General features: G+C 35.6%; 1 protein-coding gene across 5 annotated transcripts in view; it reads right to left on the reverse strand.

Annotated features, from left to right (window-relative positions):
- The window catches only part of DENND4A (DENN domain containing 4A), a 130318-nt gene that overhangs the window by 24224 nt on the left and 82477 nt on the right, over window positions 1–23617 (reverse strand). For 3 of the 5 annotated variants that reach the window (XM_029236843.1, XM_029236844.1, XM_029236847.1), the window contains 9 exons: window positions 16401–16534; window positions 13823–13958; window positions 13242–13448; window positions 13024–13152; window positions 12614–12755; window positions 12080–12211; window positions 9659–9775; window positions 8920–9048; window positions 2659–3758 (listed from right to left, as the gene is read on the reverse strand). In XM_029236843.1, coding sequence (XP_029092676.1) covers window positions 2659–3758; window positions 8920–9048; window positions 9659–9775; window positions 12080–12211; window positions 12614–12755; window positions 13024–13152; window positions 13242–13448; window positions 13823–13958; window positions 16401–16534 — 2226 coding nt within the window. The remainder of the gene's footprint in view (window positions 1–2658; window positions 3759–8919; window positions 9049–9658; window positions 9776–12079; window positions 12212–12613; window positions 12756–13023; window positions 13153–13241; window positions 13449–13822; window positions 13959–16400; window positions 16535–23617) is intronic. The other 2 variants (XM_029236845.1, XM_029236846.1) reach the window with 2 other exon arrangements.

The following is a 23617-nucleotide window of genomic DNA, read 5'->3' on the forward strand; positions in this document are numbered from 1 at the left end:
TTAGCAGGCAGTCAACTAAGTTATGTTCAGATTGTAATTTGTGTTTTGATTTTTGTAGGTGGTGATTTAATCCCCAGTTTAATTCTCTAAGCCTTGTCCATGCTGGTCTGCATCTATCCCATGTATGTGTAGCTCAAGGGTGAGGCTCAGACTTGTGTGGGCCATGCACAGAATTAGGAATCCTTCTTTCACAGATTCCCCTCATACTCTCCAGCCCACAGAGACTCCCTTCTCTGGTTCCTCTGTCCAGGAAATATGGGGATTCACTTGAAGTTTTAGCTGCCAGGGATGCCATGCCACACTATGACTGGGACCTGCTCTTGGAGCAAAAATGTATGAGAAAGAAAATGGGAAAATTTCCCCACAATCTGCTGCTTTTATTTTTCAGAATTTTTAGATAGTTTTTTTTTGTATTTTGTTTGGAGTTTTTAGTTGTAAATCAGTGGGAGGGACAGGCTTTAGTAGCCTTATGTTACCACAGTGGAACTAAAGCTCTCATCCAAATTTTTAAAGAGTATTTTTGCTGGGTACAGAAAAACACGTTGGCAGTCATTTTCTTTCAGTACTCTAAAGATGTCTTTCCAGTGTCTTTTTTTTTTTTTTTTTTTCCAGTGTCTTTTGACATCAAATTTTCTATTCAAAAGACAACTGTCAGCTTTCTTACTGCTGCTCTTTTGAAGGTAATACCTCTCTCTTCTTTGGCTCCTTTTCGGATTTTCTCTTTGTATTTCATTTTCATCTATTTTAACATAAGATGCCTAAGTATAGGGTGTTTTTTTGTTTTGCATTTATTCTGCTTGACATTTGTAGATCTTCTAAATATGTGAGTGACATCTTTAATCACTTTTGGAAAATTCTTGGCAATTAGCTTTTTAAATGTTCCTTCTACCCCTTTTTTTCTTCTTCTTCTGGAACTAAATTACATCAATGTTAGGCATTTTCACTAAACCCCACATTTTTTCCTGTATTTTCCAATGTTTTTTCCCTGTCTGTACTTCACTGTGGATATTTTCTACTAACTTCCCAACTAGTTTACTAATCTTTCTTCTCCTGTTTTTTTGTCTGCTGTTAAATCTAACTACTGCTTTCTTAATTTCGCATCTTTTTCAGTTCTAGAATTTACACTGGTTCTTTTCAAAAGATAATTACCTGGTGAAATTTTGCATGTTTCTAGCTTTTTTTTCCTCACCCTTTTCTCTATTTTCTTGGGCATATTTTAATTACTTCAAAGTATCTCGCTAATTCAAATATTTAGATCACCTGAAGGTCTGTTTCTTTCCTCCATCTGTTTTTCTTTTTAGTTATGGTCCTTGTCTCTCAGTACAGCTTTTTTTTTTTTTAATATTTATTTATTTGGCTGCACTGGTCTTAGTTGCAGCATGTGGGATCTTCGCTGCAGTGTGTGGGATCTTTAGTTGTGGTGTGCGGGATCTTTAGTTGCAGCATGCAGGCTCTTAGTTGAGGCACGCAGGATCTAGTTCCCTGACCAGGGATGGAACCCGGGCCGCCTGCACTGGGAGTGCGGAGTCTTAACCACTGGATCACCAAGGAAGTCCCTCAGTATAGCTATTTTTAATTCAATAATAGAATATAAAAAATTATATATAAAAAACCGTAAAGAGTCCAGTTGATGTTCTGGTCCTCTGGAAAGGACACACTTTTTCCTTGTTAGAGTAAAGGCTGATTAGTTTAATCTAATCACAGACTGAGTCCAGCCTAGGTTGCAGTTTTGGTCAGGTTCAGTCTACCTCTGTTTTGCCAATGCTCCTAAGGCACAGCTCTGCAGGAATTTGAACTAAGGGCCTGGTGTGTACACCAAAGCTTCCCTGCCCTCACTTTCCCCAGCTCCCAGCAGCTTATGAACTAAGCTGTTGTATTCCCAGCACCATGAAACTGCTGAGAACTCATTTATCAGAGACTTTCTGCTTATGTTTTCAGACTCCTGTTTCTTGCAGTATCACTATTTGGAAAATGTCCTGAAGGAAAAAACTTGTGTATCTGAAGACCCTCCAGTCTCTATTTTTGTCTCTCCAGCTCTACAAGATCCCAAAAGTCCTGCTGCCCCCTCACCTCTCCACAGTCCTCTGATAAGGCAAAGCCTGGATTTGCAACCTCTTGCTCTGTGCTCAGAATAAGCAAATGCCCTCAAGGAAAAAGTAGCTATAAAACTTCAGCTCATCTCTGCAACTCTCCTCTCTCTAGAATCTTGCCCCTCTACTTTCTAGTTGTTTCAGCAGTTCTCTGATGACTTTAAACAAATACTTCCATATTTCATCTAGCTTTTTGCTTTGGGAGGTATGCAGGTGTATCACAAGGTACTCCATCCTAACCAGAAAGAGAAATCCTATGCCTGGCTGGTAATTTTTGAAGGCAATAAATAATGAAGCTCAGTAAGCATTTTCATATGACTCTAATTTTTACTCCAGCTACAGATCACTTTCTTTCAAAACTGAACTAAAAATATAACCTTAGTTAGTGGATTCTTTCCTTTCGAAGTTATTGTTCAAGTCCAAATTCTGATACTTACAAACCTTATGCATCCCAAGAGTCCTTTCTGTAAAGCTGTATTTTAGGAGAATGGTAAAAACAGACATCTTTGCAAGTAAGATACTTTTGGTGGTGGAGGAGGGTAAAAGTAGGAAACACTAATAAACCTACCTTGGATGATGTGGTGTACATGGTGAATCTTGAATACCATTTGCTTGCTTTCTCTGCAACTCCTTTTCCAGCAGTGAACATACTGTTTCTTAGAACATCTAGTTTAGGTACTAGTAGTGTATCTAAATTAAATGAAGGTGATGAATGGGTTAATGCATCTTGAGATTCTTCTCTAAATGGGCAAGTAGGTGAGAAGGCTGGAGAAGACCAGAGTCTATCCCTTGGTCTGTCTTCGCTTTTTGAGTAACTTTTAGATTTGGTAAGTCTCACTGGCCCAGGAGAATTAGGAGGCAGGCTAGATCTTCTGCATACCTTGACCAACGTTGGACTTTTCTTAGTGGTTACTTTATCATCACAGGCCCGTTGTAAATCAATGCTTGGTGTTCGACTTGTCAAAGGACTGCTCATGTTATTCATATACATCACAATTTCTTCAGCTAAATCCCGCCTAGCAGATGGTGTCGAAACGCTTTTGCTATCATCTTCCTCCTCTTCCTCCTCCTCTTTCTGCTGCTGTTCAGTCTCAGCAACCAAAAGAGAGAGGGGATCAAATCCTGTTGCAACATCAGTTTTTTCGAAAGGTTTTACTGAAAAGCTGCTATTCAAGCGTTGACTCCTCTTAGGATTGTGTGGAGCAGTGTACCCCACTTTTGATCCATCTGTTTCATTGTCTAAGTCTTCTAAGTCAAAAATAACAGGAGAATCCACTTTATCTGCCAAACAATTAGAACCATCAAAAGGTGTATCATCATCACTAGATTCCTTCTCTATACTGTCTCTCTTTGATCTTAAAGATGGCTTTCCAATATCAAGACTATTTGGCCTTGTGCTTTTTGAGATTACATTTGAAAGAATTCTTGCATCAGCTCCTAATTTTTCAACCATATCTCCAGGGTTTGCTTCCTGGTTAATTCTATTGAGCATAAGTCCCATTAGTACTCCTCCACTAAGATTTCGGTTTCTATTTCCCCAGGACATTTGCTGCTGCAAATTAGGCTCATTGTCACTTTTATGTCTTTTCCTGAAGCATCTACTGTGAATGTTTCCTGTTTCATTTGTGTCCTCAAAAGATGATATTAAGAGCGGCTCAGACGAACTTTCTAAAAAACAAGAAAAGCGTTTTTAGCCACGAAAAATGTAACATGCAAATATAAGTTGTCTTAAATATTTAAGATGCTAGTAATAAAATGATAACAGCAAGCACTCATCAAGTGCCTGCTATTTCACAGATGCTATACTAGGCACTTTACTCACATTATCTACCATAATCATTCCAACATCCTTATGGGTGGAGAAAAAACTGATAGATTACCTAGACCAAAGTTACCCAGTCCTTAAGCGAGAGAACTGGGATTCAAATCAAATATGAAGGGTATGATCTGAGATATAAGGATGCACTGCTTTTTAAAACTTGTAAGATTAATATTTACCCTTGGTATATTTAACAACAATAATAATGAATTTATGTCCATTTCACTGAACGGATTAAATAACAATGGTTATACAATTGTGGTTGTGCTAGACGACCTTAAGATTCTGAGTCTTCTGCCTATAAAAACAAAACCAAAAACACTAAACCAAACCAAATAAAAGGCAGCTATGTGAGCTTTATTCATAAATAAAAATTATTTTTAAAACTCCAAATCCTTATGACTATAGATGTGGCTAAATAATTTTACCTTTGCTTTACATATTGATTCAAGTTTATAACAGTCAAATGTGAATGGCCACTTTCTATTCAGAAACACTGTTCACTGCTTTTTACCAAATTACTTAGGTACCTACGCTGAAAGCAGAAATCTAGATTTTTTGATCACTTTAATTGTCCTTATGTGGGAGTCTTCTAAAGCATTAGTCTAGGTATGGTATTGTCAACTACTCTTTTTTTTAAAAAAATAAATTCATTTATTTATTTATTTTTGTTTGCGTTGGGTCTTTGTTGCTGCGCGCGGGCTTTCTCTAGTTGCGGTGAGCAGGGGCTACTCTTCGTTGTGGTGCGCGGGCTTCTCACTGCGGTGGCTTCTCTTGTTGCGGAGCACGGGCTCTAGGCATGTGGGCTTCAGTAGTTGTGGCGCACAGGCTTAGTTGATCTGCGGGATGTGGGATCTTCCCCGACTAGGGCTCGAACCGATGTCCCCTGCATTTGCAGGTGGATTCTTAACCACTGCACCATCAGGAAAGTCCTTCAACTACTCTTTTTACATGCTTTATCCAACAGAATTAGCTCTCTATAATGAGCCAATTCCTAAATATGTGCCTTTTTTCCTATCATATGATGTATTTGGGTAACAGGATAGGAGATAAAAGGGACTACTAGAGACCATAAAAGCCTACAAACTAATACTGTTTAATAAGCATACAGCATTAACAAGGAAAACAGTAGAGCAGAGAGGTAAAGTGTCTTCTTTTTTTCTGTATCAGCTTATGATTAAGTATATAGGAAACCAAGAACATACTTTCTTCTGATATTCTGGGAAACCTGCTTAACAGGTTATGTATTATCAAAGACCTGGAGCAATCTTATAATCCAAAGATGTAACTCTAGGCCTGCATTTAAATAGATGTGTTCCTTTGCAAAGTAAGAACTATGCAATGGCCTAAAGACAAATAAAGCTGGTTATCAAATTATACCAGGGGTTGGCAAACTACACTGCTGAGCCAAATCCAGCCTGTGGACTGTTTATATACAGTCTCAAATGGTTTTAACATTTTAAAAGAGCTGTAAAAATCACACACACAAAGAACAAGCAATAGAGACTTTATGTGGCCTGTAAGGCCTAAAATGTTTACTACCTGACCATTTACAGAATAGTTTGTCTGACTCTAAGTTTATATACCTACTAAATTCCACCAGACTAGGCTGGATGCTGCGCACCTCTAATAGAGAGGCTGCAAACTGTTTAACTTCCTTGGGCCTGGTGGCTCTATGACGTAATTCTGGCAAGTGATAGTAAAGTGGTAGTTTTTGAGGGTTTCTGGGAAAACGTCTGCTTTCCTGGTAAAGGAGATAGATGTGGCTGGCACTCCCCTTGCCCATTCTTTCTGCCTTACACAGATAGGTGGTGCCTGAAGTTGCCAGCAGCTGTATTATAATCATGGTTAGGTTCAGAGATCTGAGGTAAAGCCCCTGAACCAACATCTTGGGCAATTGTTTACCCTTGAATTTCGTGAGAAAAGAAGCCCTCAACTTGTTTAAGCCAGTGTTAAGTCATATTTTCTGAGCCTTAAAACTGAAAGAATTCTGAGCTTATTTACTAGCCCTTTTTTTAGACCTTTGAACATGCTATAATCCCTTCCTACTATACAGCCTTTACATATTGCTTCCCGCTGCTTGGAATGCTCCCTTTCAATTTTTCCTTTGGAACCCCTATCCTCATTTGTTTTCTACTCACCCTTCAGATCTAAGCTCAGAAACCATATTATCAAGGAAGGCTTTCCTGACCAATGTCCCTCGAAACCCAGGACAGGTTACATATTCTCATGGCAACTTATAGCCCTTCCTTTTTTTTTTCCCCCTAATTTATTTATTTTTGGCTGCATCGCGTCTTCGTTGCTGTGCGTGGGCTTTCTCTAGCTGTGGCAAGCGGGGGCTACTCTTCGCTGCGGTGTGCGGGCTTCTTATTGCGGTGGCTTCTCTTGTTGCGGAGCACGGGCTCTAGGTGCACGGGCTTCAGTAAATATCACACACACAAAGAACAAGCAATAGAGACTGTATGTGGCCTGTAAGGCCTAAAATGTTTACTACCTGGCCATTTACAGAATAGTTTGTCTGACTCTAAGTTTATATACCTGCTAAATTCCACCAGACTAGGCTGGATGCTGTGCATCTCTAACAGAGAGGCTGCAAACTATTTAACTTCCTTGGGCCTGGTGGCTCTATGACATAATTCTGGCAAGTGATAGTAAAGTGGTAGTTTTTGAGGATTTCTGGGAAAAGAAGCCAATTTTCTAAGGCATATAATAGGTTTCCTAGGTATGAACTAGAGTTGTTAGTTTATCCTTAAGGTTTTTGACTCCTTTACCAGGAAAGTAGACGTTTTCCCAGAAACCCTCAAAAACTACCACTTTACTATCACTTGCCAGAATTATGTCATAGAGCCACCAGGGCACGTGGGCTCAGTAGTTGTGGTTTCCGGGCTCTAGAGAGCAGGCTCAGTAGTTGTGGCACACGGGCTTAGTTGGTCTGCGGCATGTGGGATCTTCCCGGACCAGGGCTCGAACCCGTGTCCCCTGCATTGGCAGGCGGGTTCTTAACCACTGCGCCACCAGGGAAGCCCTTACAGCCCTTCTTGCCAGTATTTAATATCAGGGTGTTTTTACATTTACTTGATTATTTGATTAATGTTTTCCCAGCCCTCCCATGTACTTCTCTATGGAGGCAGGGACCATGTTTATTTTTGTTCTTTACCATATCCTCAGTAGCACCTGGCATATGGTAGCAGGTATAGTAGGAGCTCAAAAAATAATCGCTGAATGAATATTGTCTGCTGGGAAACAACTGCAGCCAAGAGACCAACCCAGCATATAACATAGTATAATATATTATAATATGCCATGTTACAGCTAAATGTGGTAGCTAAAGGTAAAAAGTTAAAGCACACTAAAAGCAGAATTAGGCTTAAAAAAACATTTCAGAGTATGTTTTCATACTTCAGAGCATGTTTCATTTCAGAGTAAATTGTCTTGTGATTGAATTCTCAGTAATTCAATATAAATTTATCAAAATGTTAAAATTCCCAAGATAACCATGAAGTAACCACAGGATGATGATTTTATTTCAATTACCAACCAAACATTAAAACAGGTCTTTGGTTATTCCACTCCCACATCTTTTAGAAGCTGTCATTTATTTATATAATGATATAAATAAAATATACATATACTGTACTGCAACACATGAAGAAACTTGAAAGGTGTTTTGAATTCTAGCAAGTACTAGTATGTAAGAAAAAAGTTACAGAAAAGTAAGTATTCCTATAAATCCCACATATAGTCTTTCGTAGTAGTGATAAACCCAGAGTACTTAACAGATGGGAAAGTTTTCAAGTCAAAAATCTAGAGCAGGGGTCGTCATGGGCCAGAAAGTAAATATTTTAGGCTCTGCAGGCCATAAGGTCTCTGTGGCAACTCCCCAGCTCTGCCAACGTAGTGCCAAAGCAGCCATAGACAATATGTAAGTGAATGAGCTGGGTGTGTGACAATCAACCTTTGTTAATGAGTACTGAACTTTCATATAATTTTCAGGTGTCACAAAATATTTTTCTTCTTTTGATTTTTTACCATTTAAAAATGTAAAAAAACATCCTTAGCTTGTGCGCCTGTACAAAAACCAGGCTGTAGGCCTGGTTTGGCCCATGGGCCACAGTTTGCCTACCCCTGAGTTAGAGGCATATCTAACTATGCTGCAGAAAAACAAACATCATTGCAGCAGCAGGGCCCTTTATAGAGATATTTCAGCTTTGACAGCACAAGTCCTTCAATGTTTGTTTAGATTATAATGATGCAGAACTGAGCTAATACAAAAAATAAAATAATGTAATTATGAAATCAGACTATTAACACTAGAAACTCTGTATCTTATGTCTGTTTAGTGGCCCCCAAAACAGTCTGATGAAAAACTTGTGAGACCAGGTATTATCCCAGATCCTAAAATGACTTTTCCATTAAGTAGCTGAGAACTTATGGGACCTGCCAATAGTCCGACTATGCCTGAGTTTTCTCATCTTTGAAAGAGTGCTAATACCCCCTTCTCACTAATATAAGCACTGCTGTAATAATAAATGAAAAATAATATATAAAAAGTGCTTTGAAAAGAAAAAATATTAGGTATTGTTATTTAAACTACCTGAAGGACTATCCTTTCGCCTCTGAAAAAAACAGGAACAACACGAAGACTAAGGAATTCTATGCTTCATTTAAAAATTGGCGAGGTGTCTGGTACCCTCAGATTGATCATCTCACTTGCTCCCCACTTCCCCCTTCCCAAAACTCCCCACAGTCCAAACTCAAAAGGCAGCTTGTAGGTATGTCCCTTTACTTTGTTACAATAAAAGCTTGAACAAACTATATTATAAAATACAGAATTTAAGCTTCTAAACTATACCATGAGAGGCTGCACAAGTATACCAAAAAACCAAAACCAAAACAAAAAAACGAAAAATGAAAAAATCCCTTGAGAATTAAGACTTAAAAAAAATATATTCACTAGAAATACAGATACAAGTTATTCTGCACATAACAGACGAATACCATTCAACTTACCTGTGCTTTCTCCTGATGTTTTATCAGCACTGTTATTTGCAGCACTGAGGCGAACTATACTGGAAGAACTTTGATAATTGAGCTTAGGAAGACAATCAGCACTTCCCTTTGCACTCTCGCTCTCTGACACTGTAAAGATTAAAATGCAACTGTTAAGATGAAATCTATATACATCAGAGGAGCCATAAAGAGAAGTAGCTTTTAGTTCTAAATACTTCTACCGGAAAATATGTGATGAGAAAATACTGAACACCTCTATATTTGTCAATCACGAATAACTGATACCATTCATTCAAGTCCTCAAGGTGTGTATCAAACAACTAAGTACTGGTTACACATGAGGTCCATGCATACATTTTATATTTCTTCTTTGGTTGTGAAACACTGCTTTTGACGGGGGGAGGTAAGCAGGAAAATTATAAGTCACAGACCATTAATAAAAGCATTAAATAAAAATACTGTTAAGCCCCAGAAAAGAGCCACTGTTTGAAGAAAGATATATTTCTACTACAAGAATAGTATTTGATTGGAGGGTGTTTTGCCACTGAGACTATAAACTTCACACATGAAGTACTCGTACATTGGAATATTAGGTGGTGTAGAGGGCTTTTATAATGGGAGGAAATAGGAGTAACAATGGGAAAATGAAACATAAAATTAGTACTTTTATACTTAAAGTCACTCGACTTTTCTGTTAATGTAAGCTCACAGTTTTATACAATATCAACTTAGTACCTACAGGAACTAGAATCACTCCCTTTCTTATCTTCTTCTTCTTGAATGTCCTCAGTAGATGTATCCCCTCTTCTAACTTCATCCTTAGATAGTGAATTATATCCAAGGTCAGACTGGCCACCTGGAAAAAAGAAAAAGACAAAAAACCCTATGCTGTTTATCATCAACTTCTTTAGTAAAAAGAACTGGAATTAGAAGCAACACATTGGTGTTTAGATTTACTCATAGAAATTTTTCTGGATAACTTCCAGTTGAAAGCATTATTTTGTTAGTTCCTCCCCATCTCTATTAACATAAGAAAGGGATGATCACAAAATAATTTATTTTTACTTTCACAATGTAGTCAACAGTAATTACGTATGTTCACACTACTATCTGGGCTCCAAAAGACACAGACAAACCACACATTCTTTATACAAGTCCATGACCTTTCTAGGTGAAGGTCTGAGATCCAGCTAAGCAACGGAGAAGGAAAATCTGCAGGGAACTCCTAACAAAACACTCACACACAGATCACTGGAGCCAAATGTCTAAATCATCTGACCAAAAAAATGGGTTTATTTAAACTTATTGATAGGTAGTTATTCTGAAAATTCAACTGAATAATTACTGAATTGCACATGAGTACAAATACATGGGAATGAGAAAAAAACCTAGTGTTAAAGCTATTAAGAAAAGCAAACTCTGCATCAATATAAGAAAACTTCTAATACACTGTTCTGTTAAAGAGGCTCTCTGTAATTTTCAGCAAATTGTTTTCACTAGATTAGCATCAAAACATAAGGTTTTGAATTCTAGTACTCTACCTTAGGAGACATGATTTTAAGTAAACCACTTAACCTTTTTGTTTGAATCTCAAGTTCCCAGATTTATAATATAAAAGGTTGTTATGATTATATGAGTATATGACTGCATTAAAAATGGTTTTATAAACTTGCAAAGAACTATCTAAAGAAATTGTATTAAGTATCAGTAGGTATTTACTTTAATATCTTTGTTATAATTTTGAGTTTGGTATTTTTTCTAATCAGTTTCATCTCTATTTCCAAAAAAACTATAAATTATAAAATATGAAGATAATCTTGATAAAATTCATGCTTTTATTATAAGGTCTGCACTGCTTTAAGATGGCCTTTTTTTTTTTTTTTTTTTTTTTTGCGGTACGCGGGCCTCTCACTGTTGTGGCCTCTCCTGTTGTGGAGCACAGGCTCCGGATGCGCAGGCTCAGCGGCCATGGCTCACGGGCCCAGCCGCTCCGCGGCATGTGGGATGTTCCCAGACCGGGGCACGAACCCGTGTCCCCTGCATCGGCAGGCGGACTCTTAACCACTAGTGCCACCAGGGAAGCCCCCTAAGATGGCCTTTTTAAAGGCCACAGTTAAAAACAAAAGATGGATTTCTTCATTTTTAAGAGATAATGCCTAAGGATGACTACTACAACTCTGTGATTAAATTCACAATTGCATGAACAAGAAACAAAACCAGGGCTTCCCTGGTGGCGCAGTGGTTGAGAGTCCGCCTGCCGATGCAGGGGACAAGGGTTCGTGCCCCGGTCTGGGAAGATCCCACATGCCGCGGAGCGGCTGGGCCCGTGAGCCATGGCCACTGAGCCTGCGCGTCCGGAGCCTGTGCTCCACAACGCGAGAGGCCACAACAGTGAGAGGCCCGCGTACCGTGAAAAAAAAAAAAAAAAAAAAGAAACAAAACCTGTCAAGGAAGAACAACATATCAAAGCACATAGCTTATATTTATTACTCTTAAAAGTATGCATAAAAGGAGACAGACCAACAATGTTAAAATTTGAAGAGATAGAAGCCTCCATATTTTATTATTAATGCTTAGATTTTTAAAGTTTCTGTCCATTAATAGGTAGTTCTTATACTGTATTCACAAGTCATGTCTAATTTTTATGAAGACTCGCAAGAAGTTGCAAAAATAATACAGTACAGAAAGTTCCTGTGTACTCTTTATCCAGCTTCCCTGAATGATAATATCTTACATGAAACATGGGACACTGTTAAATCTTGGAAATTGATGTTGATATGGTACTATTAACTCAGATCAGGGATCTAAGTTTCTTTTTTTAAAATCCTAACAACATTAAAAGAACTATAATAACATGTTCATAATACAAAGAAGAACTTACCCTAAGAAAATGATATGATAAAGAGACCTGTGTACTATCCAGAGTTAATTGGATTATCATGGACTAAACACTCGAATACTTTCTTAAACTTTCATTTCTATTCAAATAGAGAATGAATAAAATTGCATAGTTATAAAATACAATGTCATATGCCTACCATATAAAATTAAAAAGTGACAGTTACATATATCACTGAAAATTAAAATCTAAAAAAGACAGGCTAGCAAACCTAGTTTTTAAAATGTATTGTAATAAATGTATACATAAGCACACACAAACCTGTACTAGATCTATCATCAGAAGCATACACTTTGATTAAACCCGTATTAAAAGGTGCCTGCTCCACAGTGTGTGTCCCATGACCACTATCCATGCTGCCATGACTAACAGCATCCAGGTCACTGCCATCTGCTTAAGAACACAATTTGACAGCATTTTACTACTCACGGAGATACCAAAAATACATATTAGCTTGCTGCTCAAGTTAATAATCTACTAATACTGAACATGACAAGCGTCACATAATTAGCAAAATACAACTATAACAAAGAAACCTATTGTGAATTATTAACGAATACTAAAACAAGACCACCAAAGGTTGAAAATTTAAGTTACAACAAAATAAGTAAAATTTGGTGTTTTTTTAAATGGGAAGAACACTCTAATATTAGAATTTGCTTAATGGCAATAAAAACTAGAAAACATTCAATATTTTGAAACTAATTAAAATTTCTAAAAAGTGGAAATTGTAACTAGTCAATTAATTTTAAAGAAAAAGTACAACATATACATCCCTTAAAAACTTCTAATTACCTGAGAGAGTTGTTTGTGATAAATGTGTGTGTTTCTTTAAAGCTCTTTTGAACTGTGCTACTCCTAAAACAACGTTCCTCACTTTTGTCCAAAGAAAATAGCCACTACGACTCCTTGAAGGCCAGGTACTTTCCAAAACAGCCTATTCATTTGACAAAATAAAATAATTAGTAAAATAATTTTTATAAATGAACACCCACTGGCTTTAGAGTTAATCTAAAGAATAAGTAGATTGTATAATCCAAAATATCAATAGAACAAAAAAAAATCTTACTTCCAATTTACAAAATATATTTTAGATACTCTAAAATAAATACCAAATAACCCCTGCATCATTTATTTCTGCCATTAAACTAAGGTTGTGAAATCACAAAAGTTATACTCTTTCTCCATTAAGTCAAAATAATTACCTTATTATAATAACCATAAGTTATGGCATTGGGGTCAATACCAGCTTTCTGCATTTCAAACAGCACTCGAACTGCAAGCACTGGCTGATCATACTGTCCACAGAGCTGCATAAGAATGCGGTAGCACACCTGGAACACAGTAATTTCGAAAGTGTACAGAATCAAAATATCTATGTACATAAATCTGGAATAAAATAATGCATTTTAAAGGATGTTACCTCATCAGGTGGATCCATCTTCTTTGACTGCATTTTTTTAAGCACATCATAGGCTGTTTTCAGAGCCCTGACTTTTGAATGACATACTTTCACATAAGCTGGGAGACAAATAAACCACAGCCCGTAACAGTGACGCAGTAGACACCTAGACCACATCTGAGGAATGGAAGAGTACCTCTTGGCAATTTTATGGGCTGATTTAATTTCCTAGAAAAAATGCAAGGATCTTATTAATAAATTTGCACACTTAAGCATCCTTATCCTTAACTGAAGGCTGAGCAAGTACAACTCACATGCTTTTATAATGTTTCCCTAACAAAATCTGTCTATAATTAACATATATTCAAGTCTCTGCTTTAATCTGTATTATACAATATGTAAAATAATGTTCTAGGACAAGAGAACTGGTTAATTTTTTGAAGTCAGATTACTCTAAATTTTCTTCAGAATGCTTCAGGGAGCATAAATGATCTACTAATAGTTATATATGGGGTACTAAAGTATATTAAGGGAGGAAGAGTGTCAAATTTATTTTTGTTCTAATACTTGATTACATGAAGAATACAAAATCATCAAAGCACCTGTTTTGTTCTTCTGAACATGGGAGAAGGGCTACTAGGACTACTTGATTTTGAAGGCAATTTGCTCTTTCGGGTTTGTAGAAATCCTTCAGGTCTCTCAAATAAATTGTTCCTAAGAACTGGAAATCCATTATAGCTGTTTTTGAAAAGAAAAAAAAAAAATCTCAAGCACACATAGATGATCATACTGGTTACAAGCTAAAAAAAAATTATGACCAATAACTTATTTTAACTTATTAACTTATTTTAACTATCTTTCTCCATCAGACTATGATAATCAACAAATATTCACGCTAATGTTGCTTTTCTTACTATAATAATAAAAATGTAATAGCCAAATACAGATTCAAGTATGTATTTTAGAGGGAAAAAAGTGAAATACATTTAAATTTTGCTGAACTTGACACCAAACTCCAAAGTAACTCAAAAAAACTTTGTTAGTATTCGTGTAAATAAATAGCAAACATATCAGATAATACGGGTAAAAGGCCCACCAAATCAATACTCTTTCACACAGGACAGTGATTAATATCATTGTTTGGATTAACATATTACTGTAGAACCTTCCTCTTAAAAAAATGCAAATAACATAAGTCAACCAGGACAACCTATTACATTATCATGAATGGATTTAACTGGTTAGGTAAGCTGATTCAGGGCCTCATTTATGAGAAAGAAAATTGAAGAGGTTGGAGAAGAGGAACAAAGATTATAATAGGCAACTCTATGAGGAGGTGGGCCTAATTTGGGTGCTAGAGCAGAGTGTTTGGGGCATTTAAAAGGTAGCAGCAGCTGGGAAAAAGACATGCTAAAACGACAGAAGAAGTCCCTGAGGAGAAAACTTATCCTACTTTAGAATATTCTTAAAGGCATATAAATAGTTTTAATTAACTAAGAAGAAAACTAACTATAATAAAAGATAAACTATATCTATTATACATTATTATAGGAAAATCCAGTAGAATAAGAAAATATTAGTCATGACTGAATGTTAAGTAGGAATAAAATAGCAATGAAGTTCAGGAAAACTATGTCCCCTAAGAAAATTCACTGTATGTACATGGTGTGATAATAAGACCATTCTGTGTATCTTATGGAAACTTATTGTCCTATCATTTTATACAGACAATGCAAGTATATGAGTTACCTCCTACTAACAGGATCCACTGTGCCCATTAAAGACACTTAAGGATTTTCCAATGATGGGTATGATTACACCAAAATTATATTAGTAGTCTCAAGGAAAAAAAAATGACTTAGATTCTTTAAAAAATGAGAACTTTTTAAGCTAAGTAATTTTCTTATTAAAGGACTAAATCTAAAGGTAAATTTTAAATTAAAAAGTTAAAACCAAACCACAAAAAGAAAAACAAACTATATTAGTGAAATATACCAAAAGAAGTCTTAGAAGTGTATAATGTATGAAAGAGATAAAAGAAATGAGATCTTGTTTAGGAAGAAAAAGAAGAAAGAGAAATTATGAGAAATATTTTAGATGTCTCTGAGAAAAGGCAGACTTCTAAAAATTGACATGAGCAATATATAAAAATTAAGGGTAGGAATCAGGTGGCTTATGAAGTAATCAACATTCACAAACATGTGTTACACTACTTTTTCATCTGTAAAAAGAAGAATTCAATCCAAGTTACAAATGAGGATGTCCTGAAAAATCCCTTTTCAATGAAAATAACAAACTGTGACTTAATGAATAATAGATGTGAAATGGTTTTAGAATCTTTAAATAAGAAATTATTATTGGAGAATTTAAAAAATCTAAAAGGAAATGCCATTTTAATGGTATACTAGAAACTACCTCTAGTTATAACAAATGTTATATATAATATATATCTGTGTGTATGTATATAAATACATATCTAGATATATAGATGTATAATAAATCTACCTCTATCATAACCCTATCACTGTGCTCAGAGTTTTTCTCTTTCCCACTAGACTTGAAAACAAGACCAGTGGATCATTCAAGTCTATACCAAGCACTTAGCACAGTGCCTGAGCCAATTTCCTAAATTAACAATGACCAATCCCAATAGTCCTGAATTTCCTTGACTTTATAAAACTCATGGAAAAATTAAAAGCCTAAAAAAATCACATCATCCAAATCAAGGCCACAGATATTGACTCTAAATTAGATTTAATCCTTTTTTAAAAAATTGAAGTATAGTTGATAATCCTTTTGTAAACCAAGGTTACATTAACCAGCCTGTGTTGGGGGAGGGGATGAAAGTGAGGAAACCAGCCTTAGGGAGAAACAAAAATAAAAATTCTGTAAAGGAGTGCTGCATTTTGGTGGGGTGGGTCCTAACTTCTTAATCAACATTTATGAGAACATATACTTATGCAGATCTAGAGAGCTTCTTAAGTCTATAGAATGCAAAATTATATATTTTTTCTTTTTATACCTCAAAACTTAGTAATGGATGTGGGATAAGCTTGCTTACCACCTAAAAATTAGGGATCTGTAAAGTTTGGATTTTTGAAAATACCACAGTCCTTAGAAAGCTACGTCACAGATGATGGATTGCTTCTTTCAATCTCAAACATTCTGCCTCTTGAATACCTGTACTGTAAAGGGGGTTCTTCACCATTGGGTAGATGGGGAATCTCAGGTGGTGTTACAAAAACAGTATGTTCACTTTTGAAAGATTCATCCAGTTCTATAAGTCGCACTTCACCACTCTTGTCCATATCCACCTGAAGGAGTTTAAAAAACATACATTAAAAAAATACATTCGCCAGACAAGTGTTTGTCTATAGGGGAATGGTTAAATAAAACATTTACATAACTGGATACTAAGGAACTATTTTTTAAAAAAAAAAGAATGAGCAAGTCCTCTACGTAGCACTATATAAAGCTCTCCAGGATAATTAAGTGAAAATAATAAGATTCAGGAGATTGTATACTATCTTTTAAGTAAAGAGGGAAACATTTTTTTAATTAAAAAAAAAGAGGGAAAAATAAGAACACATATTCATTTTTTGCTTGTAGTCACATAAAGAATACTTAAAAAAAAAAAAAAAAAAGAGGGACTTCCCTGGCGGTCCAGTGGTTACGACGCTGCGCTTCCACTGCAGGAGGTGCAGGTTCGATCCCTGGTCGGGAACTAAAATCCTGCATGCCACGCAGCAGCGCAGCCAAAAATAGGAAAAAAAAAAAAAAAAGTAAGTATCTATTTGGCTAAGAGGAGATGAAGGGAGTGGACAAGAATGGGACAGGACCAGATTTCCCAATATATACCTTTTAATGTTATTTTTGCATTTTGAATAATGAAAGTTTATTCAAGAAATACTATTTAAAAATATTATTATATTAACATATAATAATATTAAAACGTACGTGTGTGTGTGTTGAGAATACTGGGTTCTGTCTTTGATTTCTACTAAATATAGCGAATTTCCCTAAGTTCTTCCAGCATATGTAGAAGCACATTTGAATTAAATTCTAGTCACATGAATATTTGAAGCATTTTAGTAGTACTGTTTCCCCTAGATACTCTATGGTAAGATAATAGTCATAAAAAATAAAAACTTCATAGAATCTAAACTTCCCAAAAGGCACTCATAAACTAAAGAGCACGACACTGACATTAATTTAAACCAGATGTCAAACACAAAATGACAGATGACAAAATATAACCCACAGAACTTTTCCAGGTTAGACAGAATTAATGTCACATACCAGCCAGGAATAAATGGGAAAACAAGAATTATTAACAAGTTAAATCTTAAGATAAGGATTTAGGGCAGAGTATACCAAAAAAGGACAGGGATAGCTTTAAAGTTTTTCTAACTTTTAAGAAGAGTTGATACATTCAGAATCTTCTTATATAAATTGTTATTTATAATTTCACAGCATTACATGCTGTAATCTCTAGTATTAAAGAATGTTTTTAATGGTGTATCCAGACATTTTAGACAACAATTAAGGCGTGTTTCAGAATTATAATTAATGACAGGAGAAAATGTTCACAAAATAATGATAAATGAAAAAATCAGACTACTAAATAATATAAATGTGTGTGTGTACACACACACACAGAGTGTGATTCTAATTTTTTTAAGAGTGTGCCTATATCTGTTATATAGATATATTTCTGAGTGTGCACAGTCTCTCATACACACAGATGCGCATACACATGTGTTATCAAAATGTTACCTATGGGTGATGGTATTACTGGCAATTAATTTTCTTTATATTGTTATTTGCTTTCCAATTAAAAATAATGAATATTATTTTTATTTGCTTTTTAAAAATTACAAAAGTAATAAATGCTCAGAATAAAAATTTAAACAAGGCAGACTATATTGCTTTTAGAATAAGCACTTATTTCAATTCTGTTGAAGGATATCTGAAAGTTAATCAGTATAAAAGAAGGTGCCTTTCTTTTTAGCCTGTCAAAAAGACTTTCATATGGTAAAACTAGCAATGATACAACAAATATAGTAAGTTGGATAATCACAAACCCTGCTGGTACTCCAAACTGGTACAGTCCTTTTTAGAAAGCAAGATGTGTTTAAACCTTATTCTTTCTTAGAATAAGTTCTAAGAAAATAACCTAACATGAAAAAAAGCTATCAGTATGAAAGATGTTTTTTTTTGCAGGACTGCAATAGCAATACATTGGAAGTCATCTGCATGTCAAAAAATAGGTAAATGAATAAAGGATGATACACAGATGAAATATACAATCATTCAAAATGAAAAGAGTGAAGGTTATGCAGACTCCTGGTTGAACAAGACAAATTAAACACAACAATTTACCTTCAATCCTTCCTAAAATCTCACCAAAATGAGAGTAAGGAGATTAAAAAACAACAACAACGACAAAATGAACTGGAGAGAAGACAACAGCAGAGCTGAGTTCAAAACATTTCAGAAGCTGCAAAGTAGATTGATGAGACCTGTCAAAGCTGAAAGCCACATATCTGGCACTGGTGAGGGGATAGAGGAGAGCACCCAAATAGTCAGCCATTTTGCTCTATGGAGCACCAGAAAGGTCAGGAATGAAAACCATGATGCCCCTGAAGATGGGAGGGCAAGTGGGGTTGAATTGGGAGAATTAGTTAAATCCTGCATTTAAGAACTCCTAGATCCCTTGCCCAACCTAGTATAGTTAGGCCACTACCTCTCCCCAACATGGCATAAGACTAGGTTGGGTCTTTCTGAGTGAAGAACCAGAGGGACTTTAGACTTGAGGACACCGGGCAGAGCTGAGGAAGATGAAGAAGGTTAATAAAAACAGGTGAAGTGAGTAAAAGCCTACATGTTACAACAAGTGGAAAATCTTAGTTACCTTCCCCACTCAGCTTTGAGAATACTTGCACTCAGGCTTATGCACTCCAGGCTTGAGACTGGAGATACCTCCTGGGGAAACTACGTAGCCTAAAAGAAAAGAACTACAGACACTGATCAAATAGGGACTCTAATGAAATAGTTGAGTTCCTTTATGATCATCAGTCTCATACCTAAGGAAGCTCCAAGCCCCACCCTCCCAGAAAGAGCTCTAATGAGTTCTCTGTGCCTCACACTTGACAACGAATACCAACCAAAGATCACACAAAAAACCAATAACTTGAAAAAGAATAAAGTAAACAAATATTAAAAGGTATTCAGAAGAAGCAGAGACAATGCAAGGGGGAAAAAAACCTTCAAAATAACTGAAATGAATAAGCCTGCACCCATGAAACAAGAAGATGCTATAAGAAAGGAGCATTCAGGGACTTCCCCTGGTTAAGTGGTTAAGACTCTGCGCTCCCAATGCAGGGGGCCTGGGTTCAATCCCTTGTCAGGGAACTAGATCCCACATGCATGCCACAACTAAGGAGCCTGGCTGCCACAACTAAGGAGCCCGCCTGCCACAACTAAGGAGCCCACCTGCCACAACTAAGACCTGGTGCAACCAAATAAATAAATAAAATAAAAATAAATATTTACAAAGAAAAAAAAAGAAGAAAGGAGCATTCAGAGAATGAAAAGGAGCTATGGAAATTACAAAAATGATAGCAGAGGTAAAAAGTATACTATAATTGTTGAAAGATAAAATTGAAGAAATCTCCCAGAAAGTGGAGATGAATGACAGAGAGGCAGAAAATGGGATGGGGAAAAAAAAAAGAAAATTAAGCAGATCAGGCCAGGAGGGCCAATATACAAATGTGTATTTCAGAACAAGAGAACAGAGAAAGTGGAGGAAAGAAAAAGAAAGAAAAAAATGCAAGAAAATTCCCCACAATTTGAAGGCCATGAGACCATAGATTAAAAGGGCCTACAAGTGTCCAACTCAGGGAAGAAAAGAAGGCTGACACCAGGGATATCCTTGTGATTTCAGAATATCAGGGATCTTAAATGCTTCCAGACAGAAAAAGAGATTAGGCACAGAAGATTAGAAATCAAGATACTGTTAGACTAGATGTTATTCTCAACAACGACAAGCCAGAAGACAATGCAGTGATGACTTGATTTTACATCCGACCAAATTAGCATTCAAGTATTAAGGCAGAATAATGAAATTTGCAAACAGGCAGGGCATCAAAAAATGTATCTCCCATGTACTCTTTCTCACTAAACTACTGAAAGCTGTGATTCACCATAACGAGGTAATAAACCAAGAAAGAAGTTATTGAAGCCAGAAAGCAGGGGATGCAAATCCAGAGAGAGGTCAGTATAATTCCAAGATGATGGTGAAGGAAAATCCCAGAATGACAGACTAGATAGAAAGCAGTCAGTTCAGACTGGAACACAAAGATGGAAAGCTCCAGCAAGAACTTAAAAACAAACAAACAAACAAAAAACAAACGGATAGATTACTTAATATTAGAAAAATTGAGAGATTTTGGCTTTTTTACCTTCATAGAAGAGTTTGGAGATGAAATAATAATACACACAAAACAAGAAATATAGCAATTATTAACTTCAGGGAAAACAAAAGTCCATACATAAAAGGAAATTTAACTACAATATATATATGGTCTACCTGTGATTATATACAGTGATAAAAATATTAACATTGAACAACCATCTGAACAGCTACATTGGGAGAATTTTGGTGATGGTGGTAAATATGACATTAATAGATAATATATAAAACAATAAGCAGCAATGACAACACATTATTTGGAAATCTTAAGGAAAATGACTGATGAAATGGCTGAAAGAGAAGGTGCTTACCTTTGGGAACAGAAACTAGGGGTGGGAAACAGAACTACCATATGACCCAGCAATCCCACTGCTGGGCATATACCTGGAGAAAACCATAATTCAAAAAGATACATACACTCCAATGTTCACTGCAGCACTATTTACAATAGCCAGGTCATGGAAGCAACCTAAATGTCCATCAACAGAGGAATGGATAAAGATGTGGTACATAGATACAATGGAGTATCACTCAGCCATAAAAAAAGAACAAAATAATTCCATTTGCAGCAACACGGATGGACCTAGAGATTGTCATTCTGAGTGAAGTAAGTCAGACTGAGGAAGACAAATATCCTATGATATCGCTTATATGTGGAATCATAAAAAAGGGTACAAATGAATTTATTTACAAAACATAAGTAGAGGCACGGATATAGAAAAAAAACCTATGGTTACCATGGGATAAGGGGGGGGGAGGGATAAATTGGGAGATTGCAACTGACATATACACACTACTATATATAAAATAGATAACTAACAGGAACCTGCTGTATAGCACAGGGAACTCCACTCAATACTCTGTAATGGCCTATATGGGAAAGAATCTTAAAAAAAACAAAAAAAAGAGTGGGTATATGTATAACTGATTCACTTTACTGCACATCTGAAACTAACACAACATTGTAAATCAACTATACACCAATAAAAATTAAAAAGAAAAAAAAAGAAACTAGGGGTGGGAAAAAATGTAAAATCATTTGACTTTTTAAACTAGGCTATGTTTTACTTTTTAGAGATTTGGCAGCATATAAAAATGTTTATAAGATCTGGTTATGTAAAAAATTAGGAAGTATACTATAATTATGTAAAAACATTGAAAGTAAATGTAAAGTGGATATTAGGATACTGGGCTTATGGAGTTTTTCCTCCCTTTTATTTTCCACACTTCCTGTTACTTTACAAAACAACATTAGGAACATGTCAATGGTAACTCAAAATCACTCATATCCCTAGTAGGATATGGTATCCATGGACAACCCAAAAGCAAATGAGAAGCTCTCTATACAAACATTTTTATGCAGATGAAATGGGGTAAATGAAATTATAAGGGCAGCAATGATAATGAAGTAGAAGAGATGGACTAGAATAAAAAGGTTATTCTGGTCCAACAAATACCCAAGGTCATTGGAAAGGAAGCTGGAAACTACTCCGGTCTCCATAATGTAACATAGGAGAACTACTTGTCTGTGAGCACCAGGTGCTTTTAAATTTTTATTTATTTATCAGCTTCTCCCTGTCAGACCTGTGTCTTTGCTTGCATAGAAAAAAATCTGTGGACATGGACAACTACTCTAATTCTAAGTATTGTAAAGTCTACTAAAATATTAAAATTGTGCTCTGTAAATTCAGTACCTTGGTAAAAGATATTTCCCCTATCTTGTCTACCAATAAAATCTCATTTCAACATTACAAAAACAGCCATGTAATAAATCCTCCATTTATCAGTTGGGCATTTCTGTCTTTTGGAAAGCACAGTGACATCTGTCTCTACTGGGAGAAAAAAGAAATCCAACACCCATGGCAGGATAAAATTAAAATAATTTTCATATTCTCTTCATATTTTTTCACAAGACATTAAAATGCTCAGAAAACACTGCAGAGGAATGCTTGGGAAACCAATAAAAACCTTACCAGGCTATTTGTTGCACAAAACTGCTTTTAGTTAAGCTGCATCCTATAGGAACAGATTGTAAGGATTTAAAATACAATCATATGAAGAACAAGAACACATGGTTCTTAAATTAGTCATAAATGAAACTCAAATAATTTTCATACATTGTTTTTCTTACTCCTATTCAGGATTACTCACTCCAGCTTTTTAAAAGTTGGTCAAATGTTTTCTGTTTGGATAGGCTAAGATCAAAAGAGGAATGTATCTAATTTCTGTTCAATCTTAGTCATGGATTCTGCTCAATCTTAAGCACTTAATGCACATCTAATATTATTTAATTTTCATAGCTAAACTGCCAGAGGTAAGGGGATCTGTTCACTTAAAAAATTAAGCTTAAGGTCACTCAACTAAGGAAAAACCCCACATGAATGTCTATTTTAAAAGTATTACTGATATTCAAAAACTGTTTACAGATTAAAAGTAAGCACTGACTTGCTGTGCTGAATGCACTTAAACTGTGGTATTAAAATATGAAAAGTAGTAACAGCACTGTGTAATTATTTATTATTTTAGAGAGTTCTGCTTAATAATACTAGGAATACAATTAACCTCTACTCTCACTATATGAAGGTTATTAAGATATATTTTATGACATCACAAATAAAATAAGATCAATTTTAACTAAAAAAAGATAAATTTTGGATTTTGTTACATTTTGTTATTTTCTCTAATAAAACAGTTCCTTGAATTGTAATAAAGCAAATACAAGTAACTATGTTTTAGTGAGTTTATTTTCAGTTTTGATTTTCTTAGGAATCATCAAAATCTTTAAGTATAACATTAATCCATTATATATAAGTGATATTTTGTTGAATCTAGACTTTGAATGGGTAAATAGCATTTTAGGAAAACGATCTGCCTAGAAATAATAATTACACATTTAATTGGTTTCTTTTTTGAGACTTCTCAG

This window comes from Monodon monoceros, unplaced genomic scaffold (genome assembly GCF_005190385.1).
Source record: "Monodon monoceros isolate NGI ecotype Baffin Bay Population unplaced genomic scaffold, NGI_Narwhal_1 Super_Scaffold_21, whole genome shotgun sequence".
NCBI classification, from domain to species: Eukaryota; Metazoa; Chordata; class Mammalia; order Artiodactyla; family Monodontidae; genus Monodon; species Monodon monoceros.